The 26,465-nt window shown below is 40.4% G+C and overlaps 1 protein-coding gene across 2 annotated transcripts in view; it reads right to left on the bottom strand.

The window, feature by feature from the left end:
- SLC2A13 (solute carrier family 2 member 13) overlaps nucleotides 1-26,465 on the bottom strand; it is a 282,752-nt gene that overhangs the window by 224,174 nt on the left and 32,113 nt on the right. For both annotated transcript variants that reach the window (XM_089685016.1, XM_089685010.1), the window contains exon 2: nucleotides 14,235-14,394. In XM_089685016.1, coding sequence (XP_089541142.1) covers nucleotides 14,235-14,394 — 160 coding nt within the window. The remainder of the gene's footprint in view (nucleotides 1-14,234; nucleotides 14,395-26,465) is intronic.

Raw genomic sequence — 26,465 nt, forward strand, 5'->3', positions numbered from 1 at the left:
AGATTTTATATCTATTTAGATCATTTCCAATCCCAATTAAATGTTCATATATACCAAAACTACAATCTATGCTTAAAAAATACGTCTGGGTAAATATGAGACCTAGATGCTCACATAATATATTAATCAAACACAAAAAAATAGGAGGAATGGGATTTGTTGACATTAGAGACCATCACAAAGCATTATTAGACCAACTTAAACATTGGTTTATAGTGGAAGATGATACAAAATGGGGTGACACTGAAAAACTCTAGCCTCTACTACAGATATAAGCACCATACTACTAGCGAACTTGTGGCAAAGGATTCCCACTAGTAAAACAACACCAACTGTACGAGCCTCAATTGAAGCCTGGAAATCCTTAAAGCTCCATGCCTATAGATCCTCTCTGAATAAGTCCTCTTCCTATACCTATAACAGCCTTAAAAGTCATAATGCCTAGCATAGATATCTCGAATTGGAAACATAATGGCATACACACAATACAAGATATTTGTGTTAAAAGAGACATAATTTTTGAATTCCTTATGAAAGAATTTAACCTCCTCCCTTCTGAAAAATCAACCTATACACGCAAAAGGCGTTGCCTATCGAAACATCCAGTAAAAACAATTTATATACACCCAAAGTATTTACAGTTCTATAGCTCTGCTACACCTACATCAGGTGGTATAACCCTATTTTATAACTTTCTACAATGTAAATCAGAATTTAATAAGACTACTCCCTTAATCAAGTGGGAAAAAGATTTAGAGACTGAAATCTCTAATGAGCAGTGGGAATGTGCATTCAGAAATGTGTTTTCAGCTACTAGATGTGTTAACCTTTGGGAACTAACACACAAAAGATGGTATCAAACTCCTTACCAAATGGCAAAACTTTCAAAACAACATAGTACTCAATGCTGGAGAAACTGCGGACAGATTGGTACTCTATTACATATATTATGGACATGTAAAAATATTAGAAGCTATTGGTATAAAGTCTTCCACGTGATATCGGAAATTACTGTGATATTAAAAACAACCAGATCCTACCCTAGCCATTCTGAATATAAATGTAGATACATATCCAATCCATAATCGACTCTTAGTGACACATATTCTTCTAGCATCAAGACTTACCATTACTAGACACTGGAAAAAAGACTTAGCCTCTTCTCACTGAGTCATTGAGCTAGTCCAGACCCACTTCATCTATGAGAAATCTTTAGCTTACCTAAACGATAGAATCACTAAATTTGACAAAGGTTGGAAACCCTGGTCCGTCTGGTTCAGAACTCTAACCCAAGATATTATTATGTTTACCCTTTTTTTTGGATACTCTAAAATGATTTCGTGGAACTAGTAGGACTGTTAGGAATTAATCAATATTTCCTTTTTTCTCTTTGTTAAACTTTGTCTCAACACCGATACTGTGATATTGTGTAGCTTTTCACTGTCCTATTTTTGTTCTGTTTTTTTGTTGTAACTATATTTGTAAAACCAAATAAAAATGTATTATGGAAAAAAAAAAAAAAGTGAGTAAACTTTTCTAAGAAACTTATTCCAAATAAAACCCCCTCCCTATCTTTCACCTATGACTACCTTCCCATAACAGTAGTGCCTGAACCTGCCAAATCAGAACACATCAATTAGAGCTTTGAAATCATAAGCCCACACTCCAGCACGCAAAAGACCCCTTTAACAGCTCACTGAAGTAGTAGAATTTACCCGTCCCCCTGGAAGCAGCTAGGATGATTATAACAACCTCCATATTGAATTAACACCACCAGGCTCTTGTGGTGTTAAAGATTGTGGTGTAGCCCTCTAGTGGGCAAGATGATTTGAGAAAGAAAGCAACTGGATGCAGGTATCAGCATAGTAGAAGGCCTAAAGGCTTGTGGGCTTCTTGTGATCAGCCAATATGCCCTGTGCACCAAGACAATATAACATTGATTTACCAGATTTCAAATGGTGTTAAGCAGATAAGATGTCTATTCTGACATCACATATTTCACAAATAGGACCTCAGCCCCCAGAAAAATAAGAATAAAAAATCAAAATAAATGTGAATGTACAGTGTGCTGCTGCATTACATCCCCCCCCCCCAAAAAAAAAAGTACACACACACACTAGCCACCTAGTAGTGTTTACAAAAGGTCCTCTTTTTATGAGAAAAAAAAAAAAATTATTGATCATAGCAGTGCTTTTCTCCACCACCTGCTGGACACAATTTTTATAGTCAATCTTTCTCAAGAAAGGTAAAATCGCTTTGGAAACACCTGGCCACAGGTAAATCAATTTAAGAAACATTAAATCAGGGGTAGACCAGCTCATCTGTGCTTGGTTTGCCCCTCCACTTCGTTTCTCAGAAAGCAACTGAAAGAAATACCACATAATGTAGTGTTGTAAATGCACCTTCGCTTATTCAAAACAGTATTCACTTAACCACTTGCTTCCCCACCACAGTACAATTACTGCTGCAGGACAACATGTGCAGGCCCAGTCAATTATATATGTGATTTACCCTCCGTTCACATCACGCCTGACTTTGAAATCGTGCGGCTTACAGTGATGTCGGATCATTTCAAAGTCGGGGACTCGCCAATTTCAGATGCGATTTGCAAGACATCTGATACAGATGTCTATGCAAATCACACCAAAAGTAGTGCATGTACTACTTTTGAAATCGGTGCGGCTCCGATCAAGTCAGAACCGCACCGTTATGACCGCTCCAACTGCAGATAATAGGGTGCGACTTGGCAAGCAATTTGCAAGTCGCAGGGCATGCAAATTGCATCCAGTGTAAACCAGGGCTAAGCCTGCGCCCGTTTAGGAGCGCATCCCTTCTGTGAATTACTGTTACCAGTAACTGGGTATCATGTGAGCATGTTTATTGGTCATAATGGTTAGCATTTACACCTGGCAGCACTAGGATTGTTGGTTTGAATCTCAACCATGTGATCTCTGTTCCTGCGTGGGTTTCCTATGTGTACTCCGGTCTCCTCCCACACTCCAAAGACATCCTGGTTTAACCTACTCCCGTCTAAATTGGCCCTAGTATGTGTATGTATGAATTTGAGTTAGGGACCTAAGATTGTATGCTCCTTGAGGGTTAGGGACTGATGTGAATGTACAATATATATATGTAAAGTGCCGCATAAATTGACAACGCTATACAAGTACCTGTAATAATAATAGCGATCACATGATAACATTGTAAACAACCTGTTATGAATAACTTTCCATTCCTGAACAGCTTGTTGACTGTTGTGATCTGTGATTGGCCCACAGTAAATCACATGATACCTGGCTACCTGTAACATGTGATTAGCTTGGCCAATCACAGATCACAATCAAAAGCAAGCTGGTCATGAAAAGAGCCTTGGATCCTGCTGCTGTCAATCAAATGCAGTGAGGAGGGAGAAGAGGGGCTAAGCCCCACTGTGCGTATGGCTATGGAGCGCGGCTCAATTAACACACAGAACTTCATAGCGAGCAGACACTGTGTGCCCCCATAGCAAGCAGCTAAATCATTGTGTTTTTTCCCTCTCCAACGCTACATGGCTCAGACAATTGTTTATCCTTCACAGGGTACACAGGACCCCCCAACAGCTATATAAATTTGGACACAGATTCCCTTAATTGCCATAGATGTTGTACCACCACAGGTGATTAGTTCATATGCTACCGCAATATTCCAAATTTTTCAGTTATTGGCAATCCACTATTAGACCCCTTTCACACGGGGCAGATCCAATTTGCTCAGCAGGCAATCTGTCCAGTAATCCCCTGCTAAGTAGAGAAGCAGGCAGATGACAGGTTTGTGTCTGCTCACATTATGCAGAGCGGACACGGAGTGAGCCTGCTCTGCTCTATTAGTGTCCAGGTGTAAACGGACTGGCTGTCCGTTTACACCTGACTACCTCCGATCTGCCTAGACAAAAGAGAATGGATCCCCCTCCATTTGTTTTAGTGGACTGAATCAGAGGTAGGCCAGTGTACACTTGCTGGCTCATAGGGGATGAATGGACAATCTGATCAGGTCTGCCTGAAAAACTGACAGGTGGACCTAATCAAAACAATTTTGTGAAAGGGGCCTAAACCTCATCATTAAAATGTTTGGTACCTACTTAAAAACTCCCCGCTGGCTTGTTTACTGGGTCAGACTTCTGTATTCTGTAGACTGTTATTTCTGTCTAGAAATTTATAGTGTTACTAAACACAGGATCCTGCATTCACTATATCTGGTCTCCCACAGTACACAGAACATGGAAATGCAATTAATTTTAGTAAATATAAACTGCTAAATACCTTTTCTCATCAGCAGTTAGGGCAGTCATGTGACTTCTATCAGTGTCCAGCAGAGCACGTTAAAGCTTGTAGAGGGAGTTTTCTTTCTGCTCTAGGAGGATGCAAAACCCCTGACCTCTGTCTGGACAGTGCTGATTGGCCGTGTTGATGACATGCACTCTCCCAAGAAAAAAAAAACTCTCTAGCAATACACACTAAACTTAGTATGTGCAGAGTGTCTCCACACGATATGTCTTATCAGGAGATAAGAGGGGGACACTGGAAGAAGGGGAGGATCAGAGAAGTCAGGATCAAACAGAATGTTTAAACAATGAAGAGGATTAACCCCTTTAGTTCCACAGTGAGTATAACCAGCATGCTTTATTGCATATACAAACTGATTTTACTGTTGTATGTTTAGTAACACTTTAAGAGGGAAAGAAATGGCTCTCTCCAAAACCACCCATAGCTGATATGTGGATTATGGTTGGGATGGTAAAACACCCCCAAAGTGGCTTCACCAGATCTCATTTTAACCAGACTGCTGGGCTAGTACCCAATATTCAGTGTTATTTATGGTGGAAGGCACATCACGTTGCTTGACATCACCATGTTATGCATTTGTAACTGCCACATCTTCTAGTCCCATTACAAGATTTTGAAAAAGAAAATGACTAACAAAGCAAATGCTGATAGGCTTGAACGAGGTCAAGGTATCACACTACAGTGGATATTTTGATTATTAGTGCTGTAATTCGCATGTGTTTTCATGTGAAGATGTTCACAGGCGATGTGCTTTTATTGTGCTGCTAAATTGTTCATTATATATATATTTTTAGTTTTTTTTTCTTAAATATTTTACTGTAAGTTTCTAAATGTGACTGTCAGCAGAACTGGGAGACGGAGAAGCAACACAATGGGGTTGATTTACTAAAACTGATGCACTTGTTCAATAAAGCTTTGACAAAAAAACCTGGAAGCCGATTGGTTTCTACACAGAGCTGCATAAGATTTCGTACTCTACACTTTTAGTAAAATCAACCCCAATGAATTAGTCAGTTGAGCTTCCATGCTCATGTGCTAAGGGTGCATTCACACTTGCGAATGCACCCTGTTTGCAATCAGCTGCAAGAACCCCAGACAGGGTTCCTGTGATTAGCTGTGAGTAGGCAGCCTCATTGAAAGCAATGAAAGGCTGCCAGCTCTCACAGCTAATTACGTCCATTCGCATGTAATCACTCAAGCATCAATCTTAGGTGAGTGATCAGCCCTGGATGCTGACTGCCTGTGCTCAGGACTGATCATACATATGCAATTGCTGCTTGAACAACTACATGTGAGTGAGCGTGATTAACTGCCAGAGCTGGCAACCTTCCATTGCTTTCAATGAGACTGTCTACTCACAGCTAATCAGGGGAACCCCCGCTGGGGTTCTCACAGCTGGTTGTACACAGGATGCATTTGCAAGTGTGAATGCACCCTAACAAGGAGCATGCTGAGAGAAGACTGGCAAGTGACAGATGAACTTAGTATATTTCTTCTCCTTCCATTGTCCAGCCACAGACAGAATAAGAAGTGGTGGAGAAATACAGCAGAAAAAAAAGTCAGGTTTCCTGCCCTGATAGACAGAAAAGTTTAAATCTCAGATGAAGATGGAAATAAAAATGTTTTGGCAATTAAAACAGCTGCCACATTTGTATGTCACCTGTGTATTTGGCCTTTTTGCTGGAGTTCAGTTTTACATTTTTTTTTTTACAGTCATTGTCCTATACTCCATTTTTCACATGCAAGTCTATTAGACAGGAAACCTATTAACAAACAGTCCAGATAAGGAAACATATCAACAGTTTTGAAATAAAAAGCATTTTCCTCCTTTGTTTTTCCATCTTCACATCTACAGTATAATCTCATCAAGCGGTTTGTATGTAGTTTTAACTACTGAGCTCTGTTAACATCAGGCCTTTTCATCATAGTATCAAGGATTACCCTAGTAAACAGGTTGAAAGAAAGCTAGACTCAAATTTTGGCAGGGATGTATACATACAAAATATCTATGAAAAATTACTTTTAAAAAGATATTAAAAAACAAAATAACGGACTTCCCCGGCTAATCTATTCACTTCATCTACTAGCTATAATGTGCAGATCTTCATATGTAATAACAAAAAACATATGGAAGCACCAGAATGAAACCAGTTTAGAGTTACACTGGAGGTCTGGAGCTAGAATTATTGCTCTAGCTCTGACATTCACAATGATCTTGCACATGTGCGGTGCAATCTCCATGTACATGTGCATATGAGACCTACGTGTGCGTTTGCATTTGCACAGGAGCATTGGGGGATAGGGACGTTTCAAATTTTTTACATTTAAAGAAAAAAAAAAAAAGGATTGACACTGTACCTTTTTTTTTTAATTTAACTTTATTGCTTTCACAAGGGATGAACAGCATCCCTGGTGATAGCATGGGCTATAACAGGTCCTCTTTATGGAGAGGTTTGGACCCCAGGTCTCTCCCCTGCTCTCAAAAGGATCTGATCAAACCAATATTGCCAGTAAGACGGTAACAGCTTGTAGACAAACCGAAACCAAGTGACAAAATCCTCGTTGCTTCCAGTTTCTATCACCACAAAAGTGATGCAGGTACCGATGGATGTACTTTCCTTCTCTCTCCCACTGCTTCACAGATTCCAGCGGTGGCAGCACTGGGCTCCTTAATAGTCTGGTAAAGATGGCAAGCAGCGACAGGAGGGGATAGGAGCTCCCCTTCCACCACCTGTAAAAAATAAAAAAGTGAAATAGCCACTTGGATCACTTTTGCTTTATAGGAAATTGGCTCCTTGAAAAATATATCGGGCATCGCTGCTTCTGCAGATATCGTCCTTCCTATCTGAGAATGTGTATATACGTTGGAAGTCTGGTTCACAGATACCTCACATTTACTTCACAAACTGCATATTGAAAATGCCGAAAATGAAAGTAAATGAAAGTAAAAATAACAAAGTTACCCATCTGGTTTAATATGTTCTCGTGGTCTTGAAATATTAATTTAATGAATAAGCTGACATTTCTAACATATGTACTGTATGTGTTCAAGAGAGTAGGTAAGTAAGCCATCAAACCTGAAAAATTATTATGAGTTGGCAGCATGGTTGTTAAACTGATACAAGAAAAAAAAAAAGTTTTTGAGGTGTCTTGAGTAAAGTAAGAAAGTCACTTTAAAGGATAAGTTCACCTTTTGTAACATGTTACATATGCAGGGTGTAACATGTTACGAATAGATCGGCCCCTGCAACCACCTCCCACTATGACAGCTAACATGGGATCTTCTCCTCCCTGCTGTCACAATTTTTTAAAAAATGCGGCTGTGCAGGGCTTTAGTGTTAAAAGTAAAGCCAAGCATAAATTTCTCCCCTTTATGGAAGGAGAGGGATTAGTCATTCGGTTTACTCATTCAACTGTATATGTTTATAATCTGAGTTTCAACTATTCAGCTCGCTTAACAGTCTGCAGTAAACCCTTTAAAAGGATAAGCTCACTTTAAAAAAATAAATAAATGCCCATTTCTTTGCAGGTAAAAAAGAAATGTGCATTTACTATTTTTTTCCTGGAGCCTGGAAAGCATTGCACCAGCGAGCAGGACTCCAGCAGACCAAGTGTAAGCCGACTGCTCATACTTCGTATGGCAGACAGTTTTACACTAACAGGAAAAAACTCGATGAATTACCGTGGTGCTCAACAGCATACATTTTTTGGAAACAGGGACTTTCTAAGAACCACGATTTGACAACAAATATTTTAAAATTACATTTTATTAAATTCAATCTTAAAAAAAAAAAAAAAAAGTAGGAAAATTCTTTTTACATGACATGACAATACAGTATGGTATCGGCCAGTAAAACTGGCAAAGGAAAGAGCTTTGGTTGTATGCAAGAAAAAGAGTAACCCCCGACGCATTTCAATTCAAATAATTCATACTCTGAATCTTCTTCTGGGTGAGCAGCAGAATACAGCAAAAACTTCTAGAAAACAAACAAGTATTGATAATACAACATATCCTGCTTTTTTCTTATAAGCCATTTAAAAAAATGGTGCATGGCTTTGTTCGCTCCTAAAAACGCTATTAAAATTAAAAAAAAAAAAATTACCAGCGTTTATCCAGGGTTTGTTGAGCTGAAAAAAAAAAACCCTGGTGTGCATGGAGCCTAATGCCTGGCACACACTTAACCCCTAAATTACCTGGAGATGTTAACCCCCTTCCCAGCCAGTTTCATTAGTACAGTGACAGTGTATAGTATTAGCACTGATCACTGTATTAGTGTCATTAGTAATGTGTTAGTCAGTTCCCACCAAGTGTCAGATGCCTGCCGCACGATCACAGTCCCACTATAAGTTGCTGATCACCACCATTACTAGTATGGAAAATAAATAAAAATTCATATATATATATATATATACAGTATATATATATATATATATATATATATATATATTTTCTTTTCTTATTTATTACACACACACACACACACCATTATTTGTAGAAACTATAACCTTTAGCAGACCAATTATATTATTGGGATTTTTTTTTTACCAAAGACAGGTAGCACAATACATTTTGGCCTAAATTTATGGAGAAATTTGATTTTATTATTTTTTTTATTGGATAGGTTTTAGAGCAGAAAGTTAAAAATATTGTATTTTTTTTCAAAATGTGCATCTTTTTTTGTTTATATAATAAATAAAAAAAAAAAACACACACAGTGGTGGTCAAATACCAACAAAAGAAAGCTCTACTTGTGTGGAAAAAAAAACTCTTTTGGTGTTTTTTTTGTATAAACTTTCATTCTGTGTTGTATTTTCCATTTATACTTATAGCACTATAGAAGGGTAGTTCTGACTACTGTCTCATGCTGTGTTGTGTGATATGGACTGCAAACACACAGCATGTTATTTACAATCATATGGCATTCACATTTTGACAAATATGTATATATCAGCGTAGATGCGGTTCAAACGTGTGCACTTTTATGTGCGTATTGCAGCACATTAAAAAACACATCATAAAAATACATTGATTCTAATGAAACTGTTCACATATGCGAGCTGTATTGTAAAAAATTAAGCATGTCAAACATTATATGCATTTACCTGCTATTGTCTGACCCCTTGAAGTCTACAGAAGTACATGAATAAGCATGTAAAATGCACATTAACCGCTTGCCCGCTGCCCTATAGCATAAATACTGCTACAGAGCAGAGGGGTTGCACAAAATCACACACACACACACACACACACACACACACATATACATATATATATTACACATACATATATACATACATACATATATACAGTGGGGCAAAAAAGTATTTAGTCAGCCACCAATTGTGCAAGTTCTCCCACATAAAAAGATGAGAGAGGCCTGTAATTGGCATCATAGGTAGACCTCAACTATGAGAGACAAAATGAGAAAAAAAATCCAGACAATCACATTGGCTGATTTGGAAAGAATTTATTTTCAAATTATGGTGGAAAATAAGTATTTGGTCACCTACAAACAAGCAAGATTTCTGGCTCTCACAGACCTGTACCTTCTGCTTTAAGAGGCTCCTCTGTCCTGCACTCATTACCTGTATCAATGGCACCTGTTTGAACTTGTTATCAATATAAAAGACACCTGTCCACAACCTCAAACAGTCACACTCCAAACTCCACTATGGCAAAGACCAAAGAGCTGTTGAAGGACACCAGAAACAAAATTGTAGACCTGCACCAGGCTGGGAAGACTGAATCTGCAATAGGCAAGCAGCTTGGTGTGAACAAATCAACTGTGGGAGCAATAATTAGAAAATGGAAGACATACAAGAACGCTGATAATCTCCCTCGATCTGGGGCTCCAGGCAAGATATCACCCCGTGGGGTCAAAATGATCACAAGAACGGTGAGCAAAAATCCCAGGACCACATGGGGGGACCTAGTGAATGACCTGTAGAGAGCTGGGACCGACGTAACAAAGGTTACCATCAGTAACACACTACGCCGCTAGGGACTCAGATCCTGCAGTGCCAGACGTGTCCCCCTGCTTAAGCCAGTACATGTCCGGGCCCATCTGAAGTTTGCTAGAGAGCATTTGGATGATCCAGAAGAGGATTGGGAGAATGTCATATGGTAGGTGAAACCAAAATAGAACTGTTTGGTAGAAACACAACTCGTCGTGTTTGGAGGATAGAGAATGCTGAGTTGCATCCAAAGAACACCATACCTACTGTGAAGCATGGGGGTGGCAACATCATGCTTTGGGGCTGTTTCTCCGCAAAGGGACCAGGACGACTGATCCATGTACAGGACAGAATGAATGGGGCCATGTATCGTGAGTTTTTGAATGGAAACCTCCTTCCATCAGCAAGGGCATTGAAGATGAAATATGGCTGGGTCTTCCAACATGACAATGACCCCAAACATACCACCCGGGCAACGAAGAAGTGGCTTCGTAAGAAGCATTTCAAGGTCCTGGAGTGGCCTAGCCAGTCTCCAGATCTCAACCCCATAGAAAACCTTTGAAGGAATTTGAAAGTCCGTGTTGCCCAGCGACAGCCCCAAAACATCACTGCTGTAGAGGAGATCTGCATGGAGGAATGGGCCAACATACCAGCAACAGTGTGTGCCAACCTTGTGAAGACTTACAGGAAACGTTTGACCTCTGTCATTGCCAACAAAGGATATATAACAAAGTATTGAGATGAACTTTTGATATTGACCAAATACTTATTTTCCACCATAATTTGCAAATAAATTCTTTCCAAATCAGCCAATGTGATTGTCTGGATTTTTTTTTCTCATTTTGTCTCTCATAGTTGAGGTCTACCTATGATGCCAATTTCAGGCCTCTCTCATCTTTTTAAGTGGGTGAACTTGCACAATTGGTGGCTGACTAAATACTTTTTTGCCCCACTGTACATACACACACACATAAACATACACACACTTGATTGTGCATTTCCGGGTAGGGGCGGCTCAGCTGGTGATTCCCCGCTGGCACCCAGCAATCGCCGAGTATCACTAATGGGGGAGAGGTCTGTGTGTAAACAATACAGATCTCTCCTCTGCTAGTTCCTGCACACTGCTTTGTATTGCTCTGAATAGTAGAGCAATACAAAACAATGTGCTTACACAGTAAAGCACACACACAGCACACAGTAAAACATCACACAGTTAACCCTTTGATCACCCCAGATGTTAAAAGCTTTCTGCCCAGTGTCATAGTACAGTGTCAGTGCTTTTTATTAGCACTGATCACTGTATTAATGTCACTGGGGATGTCAGTGACAGTCAATTCCCCCCCAGTGTCAGAATGCCCACTGCGGTCCCACTATAAGTTGCTGATTGCCGCCATTACTAGTATAAAGAAAAAAATAAAACATTCTAGTACATTTACCGCCATTTGTAGATGCTATAACTTACACGTAAACCAATTTACATGTATTGGGATTTATTTTTAGCAAAGACAAAAGCAGAATACATTTTGGCCGAAATTTATGACAAAATTAGATCTTTAAAATTTTTTTCAGTGGACATGTTTAATAGCAAAAAGTCAAAAATAATATTTTTTTTCTCAAAACTGTCGGTCGTTATTGTTTATAGCACAAAAAATAAAAAAATTAGGCAATAAAATACCACCAAAAGAAAGCTCTATTTGTGGGGAAAAAAGGACGTAAATTTCATTTGGGCGCAGTGTTGCATGACTGCGCAATTGTCAGTTAAAGCAATGCAACGTTGTATCGCACAAAATGGCCTGGTCAGGAAGGGGGGTGGTAAATCCTCTGGAAGGCAAGTGGTTAAAGAACATAACCACAACACAAGGAAAAATGCATGACAGCAGAAGTAGTGAGATGTGAACCCAGCCTTAGGCATATGTCTACATGTAGTAGACACTACTGAAGTTATGTGCAGGCTCCACCTGACTTATCCCATCAGCCAGTGCAGAGTAGAATGCAGTTGAAAGCATGAAAGTGTCCAAAATGTCTTTGCATGCTGGCGCCTTAAAAGTTCCCTTCCCTAGAACGAAGAGGCCAAGCCCAACCCTTGAAAAACAACCCCACACCATAATCCCCCTCCACCAAACTTTACACTTGGTGATGAAAGACTTGGATTCAGCTGCTCAGCCATGGAAACCTATCCATGAAGCTCTCTACGCACTGTTGTTGTGCTAATCTGAAGGCCACACAAAGTTCGGAGGTCTTTAGCTATTGACTCTGCAGACAGTTGGCGACTTCTGCCCAATGGGAGCTTCAAGATGCGCTGACCCCGCTCTGTCATTTTACGTGTTGTTCCCAGTTGCTTCCACTTTGTTATAATACCATTAACAGTTGACCGTGGAATATTTAGTAGCAAAGAAATTTCATGGATGGACTTACTGTGCAACTGGCAACCTATCACAGTACCACGCTTGAATTCACTGAGCTGCTGAGAGCGACCCATTTTTTCACAAATGTTTTAGAAGCAGTCTGCATGCTTAGCACACCTGAATCCAATGATTTGGAGGGGTGTCCAAATACGTTTAGCATTATAGAGTACAGGAATAAGCCCCAATTACTTAGTGATTATCTTGGTGGTCTGCAGATGTAGCAAATGGCTGGCCTGCTTGAATTCCACCTTGGTTATTGATCAGGTGCATTGAGCGTCTTGATGAAGAAGCTACACCCACTACAATAAACCTCAGACAAATTATTTACAATTTCAAAAGTGCCTTAAACGGTTTCACAAACTTATTAAATAAATATAATATATATGATTCAGTGGCAATATCCATTCTTCCATTTCACCTGTATATTTATGCTACCAGAGACATTTACCATCTTGCAGAAATGTTCTTTGTTGCTCATCAGTCATCTGTACAAAAGGTATAAATAGAACTGGCAACATCCAGTAACTATTTCTGGAACCCATTTGTACTAGAACTCCAGTTACACATCACATGATATCTGTCTTTGAATTGTAATATAAAATACAAAAATCAATTGTCTACAATAGAACATACAATTCTAGAGTGTGACTTTCACTTAACTCCATCCAACAGTCAATCAACCTTTATGCTTAAAAAGTAATTTCAGAGAAAGCTTTGTGCCTAGTAAATGACATTGGCAAATAGACTATTGTAGAAAAACTCAACTTTATCATGTCACGAAAGGAGCTTTATCATAGAAGCTAATGCTTATAGAAACAAATGTCCATGACATAACCACATACAAAACCTGGCAAATTTGGAACTTGGTTGCCAAGCACTTGTCCATGGAGACAATATAAAGTGCAACTAAAGGCAACACTTTTTACATTTTGGATAGAATAAGGGAGGGTTATAACCCCTTTCAGTTTTTTTGCCATCTGTGTCCCATGGGGGGGGGGGGGTGGAGTGAGATTTGCCTTCATTCACTGTCTCCCTTGCACAACAGGAAGGGAGAGAAAATCCATCCAAATGGAGGGGATCCCAGTGTGTCATCAGAACTAGTGTAACAGTTCCACTCTATTACACTTTAACATTAATCATCTCAATTCTAATAAATGTGTGCTCAACTGTGACACAAGAATAATAACAGAACAAATTATTATATCGCAGATATCGAAAGTGGATGGCGAAATACTATTTATATACTATTTATTTTTAAAACGCCTAGAGTTTGAAAAACAGTGCAAATACTTCTGTGAAATGTTGATATCTTTTAACATAGTCATAAAAAAAAACAGTATGCCCATGGCATGCCCAAGAGTGCATGCACAAACCAATAAGAAAAGTCAATTTTACAAAAACAGCTCCCTCTAGAAAGAATAGTGCAAAAGAAAAAAAAAAAATCGTAATACATACAACACAAATATCAGAGTTATCATACAGTTACATAAAAACTTGGTTCTCCTTAAATATTAGAGAGAATTATTAACCTTTTGAGAAATTCATTACGAACCTCCATCCATCTCTTGGAAGGTAGCTAAAAGCGCCATCCACAACCGCTGCAAAGAACTGTCCACCCGTAATGAAGAGTGTGTTAATTGTTACTAGTCTTCCTCTCAAGTGTGGGGGAGCCGCTTCTGCTATATACACTGGGACAGTCATAGATGCAATACCTAAAAGAAAAAAGGTAAATATGTTAACAAAATTAGCAAGGTTAAACTCTACCAGAGTATAGTGTTAAAGTGTTACTCAACCCAGGACCCTTGATTCACTATATCCGGTCTCCCACAGTAGTACACAGAACATGAAAATGCAATTATTTTAGTAAATATAGACTGCTAAATGCCTTTTCTAATCAGCAGTATATAGCAGTCTTGTGACTTCTATGAGTCTCTGGCCAAGCACACCAGTGCTTGGCCAGAGACTGATAGAAGTCACAAGACTGCTATCAGTCTTGCAGGAGGAGGAATTTTCATTCTCCTCTGACTGTCCCTTGAGGCTGCATGACAGCTGACGCTCTGTCTAGACCAGGGGTGGGCAAACTTTTTGACTTGAGGGCCGCAATGGGTTCATATATTGGACCCGGGGGCCGGACCAAGAGTAGATGAATGATGTGTTTGTGTCATCCATAGTAAGTATAGTAATATTCCCCCATAGTAAGCATAATAATTAATCCCCATATAGTAATTCATCCCCCATATAGTAATTCATCCCCCATAGTAATTCATCCCCCATAGTAATTCATCCCCCATAGTAATTCATCCCCCATATAGTAATTCATCCCCCATATAGTAATTCATCCCCCATATAGTAATTCATCCCCCATATAGTAATTCCTCCCCCATAGTAATTCATCCCCCATATAGTAATTCATCCCCCATATAGTAATTCATCCCCCACAGTAATTCATCCCCCATATAGTAATTCATCCCCCCTATAGTAATTCATTCCCCATATTAATTCATCCCCCATATTAAGTCCCCAAGTCCCCCCCTGTGTCAATTCACTTACCTTTGCTCCGCGCGTTCATCTCGCCGTGTTCCCGCGCCGTTCCGGTCTTCAGGGCGGACTGTGAGAGGAGCCTAGCTCCCCTCACGTTCCTCACGCTGCCCCGCCTACACACATTCTGACAGCCGATGTTTGCCACGCTCCGCGAGCCGGATTAAAAGGTCCGCCGGGCTGTATACGGCCCGCGGGCCGTAGTTTGCCCATTGCTGGTCTAGACAGTGCTGACTGGCCCTGTGCCGATCACATCCACCCTCCCGGGAAAAGAAAAAAAAAACTCTTAGCAACACACACCAAACTTAGCATGTGCAGATAGTCTCCTAGGGTTCTGTACTATAAGCAAATGGATTGGGGACAGTAGAAGAAAGGGAGGATCAGAGAAGACAAGATCAAAGAGCCCTTTCACATGATACAGAGCATTAACCCCTTAGGTTCCACAGTGAGTACAAAAAGCATGCTTTACTGCATATACAGACTGATTATACTGTAGTGGGTTTAGTAACACTTTAAAGTTTCTAAGGTCAAAGGTTTTTTTTTCTAATTAAAATAAACGTGTTATACTTGGCTGCTCTGTGCAATGGTATTGCACAGAGCGGCTCTAAACCTCCTCTTCTGGGATCCCCTGCCGGTGCAGTCTGCTCCTCCTCTTCTGTGTCTGTCCTCAAAGCAAGCGCTTGCTATGGGGGCAGACATGCAGGCTTGTTTCCGTACAGCTCGGCCCTGCCCCAACCTCACAGAATTTGACTTACGGCAGCAGAAGCCAGTGGCTCCCACTGAATACTGTGAGGTGATAGAGAGCAGCACTGCTGGATCAAGATCAGTCTACGGCTGTTTGCACTTTAGATTAAAATTTAGGAAGGTTTATATTCATTGAATTTACAGTATCTAACAGAAGTTAGTACACCCCTCACATTTTTGTAAATATTTTATTATATCTTTTCATGTGACAACACTGAAGAAATGACACTTTGCTACAATGTAGAGTAGTGAGCGTACAGCTTGTATAACAGTGTAAATTTGCTGTTCCCTCAAAATAACTCAACACACAGCCATTAATGTCTAAACCACTGGCAACAAAAGTGAGTACACCCCTAAGTGAAAATAGCCAACTTGGGCCCAAAGTATCAATATTTTGTGTGGCCGCCGTTATTTACCAGCACTGCCTTAACCCCCTTGGTCATGGAGTTTACCAGAGCTTCACAGGTTGCCACTGGAGTCCTCTTCCACTCCTCCATGATGACATCACGGAGCTGGTGGATGTTAGAGACCTTGCGCTCCTCCACCTTCCGTTTGAGGATGCCCCACAGATGCTTAATACGGTTTAGGTCTAGAGACATGCTTGGCCAGTCCATCACCTTTAGCTTCAGCTTCTTTAGCAAGGCAGTGGTCGTCTTGGAGGTGTGTTTGGGGTCATTATGTTGGAATACTGCCCTGCAGCCCAGCCTCTGAGGGGAGGGGATCATGCTTTGCTTCAGTATGTCACAGTACATGTTGGCATTCATTGTTCCCTCAATGAACTGTAGCTCACCAGTGTCGGCAGCTCTCACGCAGCCCCAGACCATGACAATCCCACCACAATGCTTGACTGCAGGCAAGACACTTGTCTTTGTACTCCTCACCTGGTTGCCGCCACACACGCTTGACACCATCTGAACCAAATAAGTTTATCTTGTCTCATCAGACCACAGGACGTGGTTCCAGTAATCCATGTCCTTAGTCTGCTTGTCTTCAGCAAACTGTTTGCAGGCTTTCTTTTGCATCATCTTTAGAAGTGTCCTTCTGGGACGACAGCCACGCAGACCAATTTGATGCAGTGTGTGGCGTATGGCCTGAGCACTGACAGGCTGACCCCCCCACCCCTTCAACCTCTGCAGCAATACTGGCAGCACTTATACGTCTATTTCCCAAAGACAAGCTCTGGATATGACACTGAGCACATGCTCTCAACACCCTTGGTCAACCATGGCAAGGCCTGTTCTGAGTGGAACCTGTCCTGTTAAACCGCTGCATGATCTTGGCCACCATGCTGCAGCTCAGTTTCAGGGTCTTGGCAATCTTCTTATAGCCTAGGCCATCTTTATGTAGAGCAACAATTTTCTTTTTCAGATCCGCAGAGTTCTTTGCCATGAGGTGCCATTCTGAACTTCCAGTGACCAGTAAGATAGAGAGCGATAAAAACCAAATTTAACATACCTGCTCCCCATTCACACCTGAGACCTTGTAAAATTAATGAGTAACATGACACCGGGGAGGGAACATGGCTAATTGGGCCCAATTTGGACATTTTCACTTAGGGGTGAACTCACTTTTGTTGCCAGCAGTTTAGACATTAATGACTGTGTGTTGAGTTATTTTGAGGGGACAGCAAATCTACACTGTTATACAAGCTGTGCACTCACTACTTTACATTGTAGCAAAGTGTAATTTCTTCACTGTTGTCATATGAAAAGGTAAAATAAAATATTTACAAAATTATAAGGGGTGTACTCACTTCTGTAAGATACTGTATATATTTTTTTATTTTAAATCACTTGATCGCACAGGAGTTATTTGGCATTTAGAGTTTACTGATATTATTTATTGTTACTCTGCATCCTAAAGGCTGTTTTTTTTTTTTTTTTGAACAAGTGACCAGCAGCAAAGGACTAGAAACTCCTCCTGTCACTATGTTTTGTTTTTTTTTTACACACTGTCACCCTAGCAGTACAGTGTCACCATGGTGACACTGTACTACTTGTGGGGAGTGATGAAGATTTTTTTTTTTTTTTACACTGATTGCTTTTACACCCATAAAAGGCTGTAAAAGCAATATTTTCTCCTTCTCTCTAGCTGCATTCTTGCAGCCACTGAGAATTACTGTGTGAGCTGTGATTGGTCACAGCTTGTCACATGGTACAAGGCTGTTGTGAATAGCCTTGTACCATGTAACCTCTGTGATCATTCATAGATTTCACACGTAGTAAGCAATGGTGTCAGAAGTGACATCTTTCTTACTACTCTGCAAGTGATCACTAATTGGCCAATCAGTAATAACATGATCGGGACCTCGCACAGAGCTCCAGTACGGCGATCGGTGTTTCACTGTGTCCGGAGGAACGACAAGCATTAAAAGAACAAATTATATAGCATTGCATAAGCTGCCACTCTCACGGGGTGCTTTTAGGGGGAAAAAAAAGAAAAATTTTAAACGGCCGGAACTCCACTTTGAGGTACACTGTCACACACCCCATACATTTCCTACAGCCAAATGTAACATGCTCCTTACGTTTCTTGTAGCCACCTGACAGTATTTCTAAAGATTTTTTCACCGATTGTTCCTTGCACAAAAATTTAAAGAACTACATCCACATAAACCACATTCGGTAGCAAAAAATAGCATTAAAAAGGATAAGTTCATCTTTTGCTAAAAAAATAAATGCACATTTATTTATTTTTTTTGCAGGTAAAAAAAAAAAAATGTGCATTTGTTGTTTTTTGTGTCAGGAGCCTGTAAAGCATTGCACCAACGATCAGTAAATCGCTGCCTGCAGACCTGTCAGTATATCTGCTTGCCCATACAGTGCCATGGTAGTTAATTGAGAACTACAAGCCGACCGCAGCTAACTCTGTCGGGACTTGTAGTTTCTCATTCACACAATACTGTGAATGAGTAATGCAGCCAGGTGGGCAGAGCCCCACACAGCCCTGTTTTTTTTTGTTTTTTTATTTAGACAGCTAGCAGGAAGAGAAGAGCCACCATCTGCTGTCAAACCAGGAGAGCGGGGGCTTCCTGACCAGGCCATTTTTTGCAATACGGTGCTGCATTAATTTAACTGACAATTGTGTGGTCATGCAACACTGCACCCAAATGAAATTTATGTCCTTTTTACCCCACAAATGGAGCTGGTATTTGGTGGTATTTGATTTTCGCTGTAAGCAAAAAAAAAAAAAAGATAACTTTGAGAAAAAACTATTTTTGACTTTTTGCTATTAAAACCGATCCAGTAAAAACAAAAAATAATTGTAGGCCAAAATGTATTCTACTATATGTCTTTGCTGAAAAATACGTGTAAATTAACTGGTTTACATAGTTATAGCGTCTACAAATGTGACTGTCAGACATCCCCGGTTACACTAATACAGTGATCAGTGCTAATAAGCCGGGGTGATCAAAGGGTTAACTGTGTGCTGTGCAAGCGCATTGCTTTTTATCGCTCTGCTATGCTCTGCAGGGCAATACAAAACAGTGTGCTGGAGATGACAGGGGAGAGGTGTGTATTGTTTCTCCCCCGTCAGTGATACTTGGCGTTCGCCGGTGGGGAATCACCAGCCATGATCCAGTGAACGACAGCTGAAGCCGCTAATGGTGGCGCGCGCCCCCTACCCGGAAATGCAAAATCACATATATGCACAGCCGTGCCTGTAGCAGTATTTCTGCTGTAGGGCGCTGGGCAAGCAGTTAAGAATGCTTTCAGAAATAGAAGAGTTCATAGTTTATTTACTTTTCATTCTGTTAATTGATACATATAAACAGAAGAGAAATCAGAAAAGATTTGGTCAGGATCAATGGTGTCCTCAGTGCTGAGTAATACAGGCTGATACTAACCATAATAACATACCATCAGGGAGGCATGTGATTGCCCGCAAATGTATTCTGCAGCAGGACAACAACCCCAAACATGCAGCCAGTGTCATTAAGAACTATCTTCAGTGTAAAGAAAAGAAAAAAAAACCCCAAGACATCCTGGAAGTGATGGTCTGGCTCCCATAGAGCCCTGATCCCAACCTCATCCAGTCTGTCTGGGATTACATGAAGAGACAGAAGGATTTGAGGCAGCCTATATCCACAGAAGATCTGTGGTTAGTTTTTCAAGATGTCTGAAACAACCTACCAACCTTACTTTGAAAACTGTGTGCAAGTGTACCTAGATTAATTGAAGAATTGATGCGGTTTTGAAGGCAAAGGGTGATCACACCAAATATTTATTTGGATTCTCTTCTGTTCATTTAGTTTTATTTTTATCAGCTGACAAAATGGAAAGTAAACACTTCTATTTCTGAAAGCATTCTTAATCTACAGCATTTTTTCACACCTGTTTAAGACTTTTTCACAGTACTGTAGGTCTAACAGCAAGGTAAGCCCGCACTGTTGGTGGTGATGGAATCACACAGTATGATTGGATCAGGATCCACAGTTGATTTATATGCACCACTACTTAAAGCGGAGTTCCAGTTGCACTGTGAAAAAATAAGTCAGCAGCTACAAAAACTGTAGCTGCTGACTTTTAAAAAAACAGCCACTTACCTGTCCCACGATCCCGCTGTGCCTCCCCACAGCCTGTTTCATCAGCCATCTGCTTTTGCAGGTGCCAGCATCTTCAGTGTGGGCACCCGGCTGTGAGAGCTTGCGACTTCAGTGGGTGCCCACTGCGCATGCGTGAGTAGAGCTGCGCTTCCTGAATGGCCCCGTAGTCTTCTGGGACTTCTCGCGTGTCCCAGAAGACTACGAGGAGGGAGGGTAGGAGGACAACTTCCGATCGCCTCGGCAATCGGAGTGGAAGTGGGAGCGAGTACCTGTTAATTTCAGCTACCTGCTCCTCAAAGGTGCCAATCCTTAAAGCGGAGTGGGGGACCAGTCTTTAAGTGGAACTTCCCCTTTTCGGTGGAGCTCTGCTTTAAAGAGTTTTTTTTTTTTTTGCTGAAATTGAGGTTAGCACTTTAATACTTGACTTTTATTCACCTTTTTGGGAATTTATGCACATCTTCTATTAGTCATACATTCATTCTTATCAATTTATTATTTACTGATTTTATATTAATTACGGTTTTTGGAATATACATGAGATAAGCACTGTTTTCACATTTATCTATTCATATACAGTGAAGGAAATAAGTATTTGATCCCCTGCTGATTTTGAATGTTTGCCCACTCACAAAGAAATGATCAGTCTAAAAATCGAATGGTAGGTGTATTGTAACACTGAGAGACAGAATAATAACCAAAAATTCTAAAGAAATGCATGTCTAACAAATGATGCACTGATTTGCATATTCATAAGGGAAATATGTATTTGATCCCCTATCATTCAGCAGGATTTATGGCTACCAGGTGTCTTTCATACAGGTAACAAGCTGAGATTAGAAGCAGTAACTTAAAGGGACCAATCGAAAAAAATCAGATTCCAAAATCTCCACCATGGCAAAGACCAAAGAGCTGTCCAAGGATGTCAGGAATTAGCAGTAGTGTTTTTACTACATCTGTCTCTTATCACATAGAGGTTGATGTAATCCTGCTTGTTTGTAACTTGTGAATTATTTAGGTTTTTCAACAAAATGTTAGCGGGGCAGCAGGGTTTTTACTAATCCTGATTACATGAGAGGGATAATATTGCTTTGGAGATATTGAAATAGATTGTGTATTTTTTCACAAATATTGGTATATTTTGTGTACTAGCAATGCAGCACTGTTTATTTTATTTTTTTTTATTAACCATTTAAAAGGGGAGGTGATAAATCAGCTTCCTGCTGGTTGCAAAACTGCATCTTTCATGGTTCCTCTTTCAGTGTCCCCACTCACTCTACTGCTGTTCTGTCAGAGCCAGAGTGAAAGAACATATCCCCATGCACCTTTAAGTGTGAATGTTCCATGGAAGCGGCTGACCACTATAAAACGTATAGACTTTAACTATGCAGTCTACCCTTTCAGATTCTTTATTACATTCTGTCAGACCTGCTTCTGGAACAGTGATCTAGCAACTGATCAGCAAGGTTAAAGTCTACACATCCAGGATTAGCAGGAAGAAACATGCTCTAAAGAGATGCCAGGGGTGTGTTCTCTTGCTCTGGCACATGACTCATCACTTTTATTGAACAGAATTAATTGTAGAAACAGGCATAAAACAAGAATGCAGATGGGGATCTCATAACGTATAGTAAGGTATAATGATAATATACACTGACTTAAAAAAAAAAAAAAAAAGAAACTGGGAATTGCAGCATATATGCAATTTGTTTTTTCTTTTTAATTACATGTTACGTTAAAAGTTATTTGCAGGACATCTTAGATACATTTAAGTAAAAAAATTTTTATTTATATTCAATAACTGAAGTGTTTATACATTTAAATTGACACTATAAATCAAGTTTATTTTCCTACAGAGAAAGTGATAATTTAAATAAAACTAACGAATAACTCCAGGAATGCGTATTTTATACAGTTACACTGGTCCAATATTTATTTATTTATAAATATAATATAAAACACACACAGTTGTGCTCAAAAGTTTGCATACCCTGGCAAAAATCATGACATTTTGGCATTGATATTGAAAATATGACTGATCATGCTGAAAAAAAAACGGTCTTTCATTTAAGGATAGTGATCATATGAAGTCCTTTATCATTGTTTGGCTCCTATTTTTAAAGCATGATAACAGAAATCGCCCAAATGGCGCTGATCAAAAGTTTACATACCCTGGAAGGTTTGGCCTTGATACAGACAAAGTGACACTCAGGTTAAAATAGCAATTAAAAGATTAATTTCCCACATCTGTGGCTTTTTAAATTGCAATTATTGTCTGTGTATAAATAGTAAATGAATTTGCTAGCTCTCATGTGGATGTACTGAGCAGGCTAGATACTGAGCCATGGGGAGCAGAAATGAACTGCTAAAAGACCTGCGTAACAAGGTAATGGAATTTTATAAAGATGTCAGTTAAATATGCCAGTCACTACTGTTCAAGCACTTTTAACCACTTGCCTACCGGGCACTTATACCCCCTTATTTACCAGGCCGATTTTCAGCTTTCAGCGCTGCCGCACTTTGATTGACAATTGCGCGGTCATGCAACATTGTACCCATATGAAATTTTGATCATTTTTTTCTCACAAATAGAGCTTTCTTTTGGTGGTATTTAATCGCCACTGGGCGCTTTACTTTTTGCGCTATAAATAAAAAAAGTGCAGAAAATTTGAAAAAAAAAAGTTTCTTTGTTTCCATTATAAAATTTTTCAAACAGGTAATTTTTCTCCTTCACTGATGTGCGTTGATGAGGCAGCACTGATGGGCACTGATAGGCAGCACTAAAGGGCACTGATAGGCAGTACTAATGAGGTGGCACGGATAGGCGGCACTGATAGACAGCACTAATGAGGTGTCACGGATAGGCGGCACTAATATGCAGCACTGATAGGCGGCACTGATAGGTGACACTGATGATGGGTACTGATAGAGGGCACTGACTGGCATCACTGCAGGGCACTGACTGGTGGCACTGACTGGCACAACCGCTGGGCACTGACTGGTGGCACTGACTGGCAGCACTGCTGGGCTGCACTGGTGGGTGGCACTGGTGGGTGGCACTGGTGGGCACAGGTGGGTGGCACTGGTGGGCACAGGTGACACTGCAGAGTGGCACAGGTGATCTGCTGGGCACAGGTGGGCGGAGCTAGTGGGCGCACTGCTGGGCACAGGTGGGCGGAACTTGCGGGTGGCACTGCTGGGCACCTATCATCAGGGCACTGATCATCAGTGCCCTGATGATCGGTGCCAATCCCTGCTCTGACAACTGCCGGTTCTCGGCAGTACTTTCCTCACGATCTGACAGCGTGAGGAAAGTGCAGCCGAGAACCGGCACTTGCATTTCCCTGTGATCAGCGTGTCATTGGACACCGCTGATCACGTGGTAAAAGGCCGCTGTGATTGGCCTTTTACCACATCACGTGATCAGCTGTGTCCGTAGGACACAGCGATCACGGAGATCGCCGGGTGCGCGCCCCAGAGCGCGTTCTGGGAGGACGTCATATGACGTCCACCCAGAACTGGCCGGCCGCAGTGCAGCCGTCATTCGGCTATCTGCGGTCGGCAACTAGTTAAGTGGCAAATTCGGGGAGCTCTTGATACCAAGCTAAGGTCAGGTAGACCAAGAAAGATTGCAGCCACAATTGGCAGAAGAATTGTTCAGAATACAAAAAAAACCCACAGGTAACCTAAAGACTGCTCTGGAAAAGGACTGTGTGGTTCGTTCAAGGAGCACAATACCACGATACTTGAACGAAAATGAGCTGCATGGTCCAGCTGTTAGAAAGAAACCTTTACTGCGCCAATACCACAAAAAACCTTGGTTACAATATACTCAACACCTTGGCACACTTCTTGCATCTGTAGTGACGACACTAAAACAGAGCTTATGTTCACAACCATAAGCGCTGTTTGGAGAAGGTCCACAGCGACAAGAATACCATCCCCACTTTGAAGCATGGTGATGGCTCAATGATGTTGTGGGGTGTGCACTCTAAAAAGGAACAGGGCATTTTGTGCAAATTCATGGCAAAAAGAATGCACCATAAAATATGTGATCCAAAAACAATTGTGAAAGTGAATAAAAGTGATATGAAAAATTCTCTATTGATATAAAAGTGATCAAAAATAAGTGATTGCGATTCCCAGTGACTCATTGTGATTAGGCTATGCGCTTACCTCCTTTTCAGCCTGTTACAGGCTTACTTCGCTTTTTGTTCATATATGGAACTATAAATATCCTGTTGCACCATGTGAAGAGTGGTGGGTATCCCTTAATTGCTTCCCAATGCTCTTATCCTCCTTGCCACTATCCCCGCAGGGATCTTTCACTCCTTCTCTCCTCCTTAGATGTAGGGGAGGAACTACGACGTCACTACACACCCGTGGACAGCGAGTATACTATGTGTGCGGCGCGCACAGTAATCTGCAGTTGATTTTAAACAAAGCGGTTTCTTATCATACTTAATGTGAGTGCATTTGGGCACACAATAAAGCATTTTAGTCTTTAAAAGGATAAGGCACTATGCCTGTATTTTTTTCCTACTGAGGAACATCTAAGGAGGAGATAAGGAGAAGGAGTGAAAGATCCCTGCGGGGATAGTGGCAAGGGGGATAAGAGCATTGGGAAGCAATTAAGGGATACACACCACTCTTCACATGGTGCAACAGAATATCTAAAGTTCCATATATGAACAAAAAGCGAAGTAAACCTGTAACAGGCTGAAAAGGAGGTAAGCACATAACCTAATCACAATAAGGAGTCACTGGGAATCACAATCACTTATTTTTGATCCCTTTTATATCAATAGAGGCTTTCATATAATTTTTATTCACTTTCACAATTGTTTTTGGATCACATTATATTTTGGGACTATCGCTAATAAGTTATCAGAAACTTTGTTTTTTTTTATTTTAATATTTGTCATTTATCTTTGTTATGAATTTGCTCTAAATCATATATTCTGATCGTTGTTTAATCACTATATTGGTAATAATTGATAACAAATAGGAGCGCAACATTTATTGAAAAATATTTTTGGTATGCACACGATATGAGGATGTGTTTTATGTCAGCGAACCTTATCTGATTATATTAAGTGGCTCTCAAGTAATATTTACATTTAAAATTAATGCAGCATGTTTATAAAAAAAAAAATACTGGCAATTTGCATTCTTCACAAAAGCCGCTCATGGGATGTTCTTGGACTTTCCAGCAAAATAACGACTACAAGGCCAGGTCAAACATCAAAAAGTTACAGCAAAAATAAGTGAAGGTTCTGGGAGTGGCCATCACAGTCTTCTGATCTTAATATCAAGCAACTCTGGCGAGATCTAAAAAAAGTGAGGTTCATGCAAGATGACTAAAGACTTTGCATGACCTGGAGGCATTTTGTCAAGACAAATGGGCAGCTATACCACCTGCAAGAATTTGGGGACAAGTAAGACAATTATTACAAAAGACTGCACCCTGTCATTGATGCTAAAAGGGGCAATACATAGTATTGAGAACTAAAGGTTTAACAGGGGTCATTTCATTTGTTTACTTGTTGCCTTGTTGTGTTTTACGATTGTGGCATTCTGTTCTGACTTATAGTGAGAGGGAGGGAGAGATTGCTCAGCATAAAATGAGTACACCCCTCTTGAAAATTAAGATCTTAACCACTTGCCCTCCTGAGGATTTACCCCCCTCCTGACCAGGCCATTTTTGCATTAAGGCGCTGCATTACTTTAACGGACAATTGCACGATCATGCAACGCTGCAAACAGATGAAATTTACATCCTTTTTTTGCCAATGAATTGAGCTTTCTTTCTGTGGTATTTGATCGCCTGTGCGGTTTTAATTTTTTGCGCTTTAAAAGACAATTTTGAGGAAAAACTATTTATGACTTTTTGCTATTAAACTATGTCCAGTAAAAAAATGTAAAACATCAAATTAGGCAAAAATGTATTCTGCCATA

The sequence above is a fragment of the Staurois parvus genome, unplaced genomic scaffold (assembly GCF_062004578.1).
Source record: "Staurois parvus isolate SC_StPar_1 unplaced genomic scaffold, SC_StPar_1.0 ptg000019l, whole genome shotgun sequence".
In the NCBI taxonomy this organism is placed as follows: Eukaryota; Metazoa; Chordata; class Amphibia; order Anura; family Ranidae; genus Staurois; species Staurois parvus.